The 3,478-nt window shown below is 35.4% G+C and overlaps 2 protein-coding genes across 2 annotated transcripts; both read right to left on the reverse strand.

Moving 5' to 3' along the window:
• Positions 1–369: 369 nt before the first annotated feature.
• LOC108815320 (LEAF RUST 10 DISEASE-RESISTANCE LOCUS RECEPTOR-LIKE PROTEIN KINASE-like 2.7) lies at positions 370–1,569 on the reverse strand (the record flags this gene model as incomplete). The annotated part of the gene is made up of 1 exon (XM_057002404.1): positions 370–1,569. A coding segment is annotated over exon 1 (661 nt), but the record flags the coding sequence as incomplete, so codon positions are not given.
• Positions 1,570–2,118: 549 nt separating this feature from the next.
• Positions 2,119–3,127, reverse strand: LOC108815319 (uncharacterized). Its single transcript, XM_018587960.2, has 3 exons — positions 3,003–3,127; positions 2,627–2,902; positions 2,119–2,559 (listed from the first exon to the last, which is right to left on the reverse strand). Exons 2-3 carry the CDS (start codon positions 2,715–2,717, stop codon positions 2,309–2,311), a joined length of 342 nt encoding a protein of 113 aa, XP_018443462.2. The 5' UTR covers positions 2,718–2,902; positions 3,003–3,127; the 3' UTR covers positions 2,119–2,308.
• Positions 3,128–3,478: the final 351 nt, after the last annotated feature.

The raw sequence follows: 3,478 nt of genomic DNA on the forward strand, positions 1-3,478 counted from the left end.
ATAAAAAAATCACACATGAAATGAGTCATGAATTCTCTTTTAATATAATAGATATCTTAACTATATTTTATTATTACTTTAAAATTAATTGTTAATAATAAAAGTTTACTATTTAAGAAGTAACCCGACACAATTATTTTTTTATGTTAATTTTTATTATGTGATACAATTATACACATAACATAAATAAATTAACAAATAATATTATATTTTATAAATAAACACCATATAAATGTATCGCTTAAGTGACTAACCAAACTATGCTGAAACAAAAAGTGAATTTATTCTAAGTTCTTCTAAATCAAACATATTTTTGTTGAATTATGTTATTTATTATTAATATCAAATCATATGAAAGTAATAACATACCACCAGATCGATGGATTCCATGATAGGATGAACATTCTTGACACGCTTTCTTGTCAATCTTCACCTTCACATCAAATCCGTTATTTAAAACACTTTCCAAATTGGTCATGTTCAACTCTTTCTCTTCCGGAACAAAGCTCTTAGGAACGTTAACTGTGAAACTTTCACTGCAGGAGTTATGATAATCACGGGTTTCAGACACTGCGATAGGACCTATACCAGGACATGTATAACTCGAACGGTAAGGAAGCTTGGGGTCGCAGAGGTAGAACACAGTGATGCTCTTATACGTAGGCGAAAGCTCAAATATGTCGGGAGGCAAGGTTGCATCTTCGAAAGTAGCATTGCAAAAGGAACCTCGAAGCTCTGCTCTGGCAAGTCTAAGAGTGTTAGATGCTTCATCTATATGGAGAACATCGTACAGATGGTCTGATATGATTAAAGACGTTGTGTTTTTGAGGCAGTGAAGGTTGAGCAATGAATGACCGCAACGTTTGGGACGATTTCCACCTGAGAAGGGGAAACCAGCGGTGATGTTCCCACAGTGAAACATAGTCTTACATGACTTACGTTCTTGTTGACTTAGAGCACAAGAAAGATGGTGAAAGAAGGAAAAGAGGAAGAAATAAAACAGACAAGAACTGGGGAGATTGTACATCATTAAGATTTGATCTACCGAAACGTGTGTTTTGTGTTGAGAGGAAAAACAAGTGAACTACCCGAGAACGAGCAAGTGGAAACGGTGAAGTTTTAAGGCCGTGGGTGGAAATAAAAGAAGTAGTTTCATGAATAATATTTTATGGAAAATATAATAAAACATATGAAATCAGTATTTAAATATATATATATAAAATACAAACAAGACTATGATAAAATATCAAAAATAAATTATTGTATGAATTGATAGATAGAACTTAATATAAAATTGTAACATTAAAATGCAGTATTTAAATTAAAAAAAAACATTACAATGCAGTATCTTATATAAAACCTAATGCAATTTATATTATTAAACGAAAGTAGATAAAAACAAACAAAGATATTTTGTAAAATGAAAATGGGAAAGAAAAAATGGAAAACTCAGTGTAGCGAAATAAAAAACAATAGTGAATGATCAATTTAATTAAAACTCAACATGAATCCAATATTATTTCACTATGAAAAGCTAGGACGTGCATTTGAATATTCACGTTGAGAGGTGAGATATTGGTGAGCTTTGATTGATTTTGTTTAACAAATATAAATATGGTTTCATAGTGTATATATAAGATTAAAGGATACCGGCCTGTTTCTTTGGCACGGCCGTGGGGGAAGGTCGTGAAGGACCAAGTCAAAGAAGAGTAGTCAGTGGCTTTGAAGTCTTTTTCTTTTGCTAGTTGACCGTAGAAAAATGGAATATGCTAGTTCCTACAGCATACCTTTCTTCTGTCTACAGAAGATTGAGAGTTAACTCTAAACACTAAAAGAAATACCCTTAAATAAGTTCCACACTTAGTCACCTGTGTTCTGTCATGAGAAAGTATGTGGTTACACTGATCATTAGTTTTTGACTACATATGCTTTTTTGGATAAGAACATTTTTGTTGGGCAAAAATAGATTGAAGTTTCTGGATATAGATCACTGAACTTTTTTATTGTCCGTTAGAGAGCTGCAGATGTTGTAGTTGATTGTTCAGGAAACTCAGCAAAGAGAAGTAGAGGTATTAAAATGGGCCCAACCTGACAAGGTTATTTTAACACTGTGTCAAAAAATTAAATCCTAACCTTGACTTTTCAAAAAAAAATTAAAGAGCTGAACATAATTAGTCTTTGGGTTTGCATTTTTGGTCTTTCTGTGGAAATTGTATCCTTCGATTAAACAAGAAAAAAAAAACAAAAAGAAAAGAAGAACAAGAAAAATGTGAAAAGAAAACAAAAGCCAACAAAATCAAAGGAGAAGTCAAAAAAGCTGTGGGAGACGTCCACTTCCAAGGTAAAGACGTCCACTTTCATCGTGCTCGAGCACATTCTTGACCTCAGCAGTGAACTTAACTTCACTCTCGTTAGCAAGCACTTCAACATCACCATTACCAACACCAGGTACATCCACTGCGAAGAAAAGACCACCATCAGCTGTCGGTTCTCCAACGAAGGCTCGCTTTCGACCTTTCACCACAAACGGATGCTCCTCCACGCGTCCTCCAGATTTACCTATCCACAAGCATACTCAGTAACGGAAAAGGTAAATAACTTTTGAGAGAGGGAATGGGATTCAAACCTGTGAAAGGAGGCACAGTGTGAGTACACTTGTTGTCATGGTCCTTCACCTTGACCCTTGAGAGAATCATCCTCAAGACTCCATCTTTCATCTTGGCCTCCACGCCGGTGATCTCGCAGCAGTCACATCCCAAACCGGCGGTTCCGGAGTACTCACGCACGCCCTCCTTCTCGTAGCCGTCGTTGAAAGTCACTGCAGAGGAAAACACCACCTTTTGCCTAACGGCGTCGACTCTGTGGTGGACAGCGTCGTCTGGAACCCCTGGCAAGTCGACACCTTTTATACCCAAAATCGAACACAAAAACGAGGGGAAAACACCATGTAAGAAGATGAAAACCATAAACAACAAGAATAAATTATTTTCGTTACGATTTACCTCAGAATTTGTCGATCCCGAATCGCCAATTTTCGCCTTCGCTGTTTTTTGTTTTCTCTCTATCGCTTCAAATGAAATTTTTTTCCTTTCCTTTACGAAACCGACGCCAAAACGACGGTGTTTCGACTTGTGACGTCATTAAGGATTCACCTCTTCAGACTGCTATTTTAGAGGCACCTCTTAGAAGCCCATTTATTTTAATTACTTTTTTAATACAATTTGGTTAAGAGTCTGGGCTATGAACCCCATTAAAGGCCCCGATGGAGATGATCTTAGACTTTTGTAAACTTAGTCTAAGTATAAACAAGTGGGAATGGTTAGGTTAAAAGTTTTAAAATGTGTAGTGAGAGAAACTACTACATGTAAGTTTTTGTCGTGTTGTAAGAATGTATCTAATCTAGTCTATTAAATTAGAGTACTATGATTATTTTATGTGTGATTTTTTTATTTGAATTATTTCATTAGAAAGTTTATCA

The sequence above is a fragment of the Raphanus sativus genome, unplaced genomic scaffold, assembly GCF_000801105.2.
Source record: "Raphanus sativus cultivar WK10039 unplaced genomic scaffold, ASM80110v3 Scaffold5531, whole genome shotgun sequence".
Taxonomy (NCBI): domain Eukaryota; kingdom Viridiplantae; phylum Streptophyta; class Magnoliopsida; order Brassicales; family Brassicaceae; genus Raphanus; species Raphanus sativus.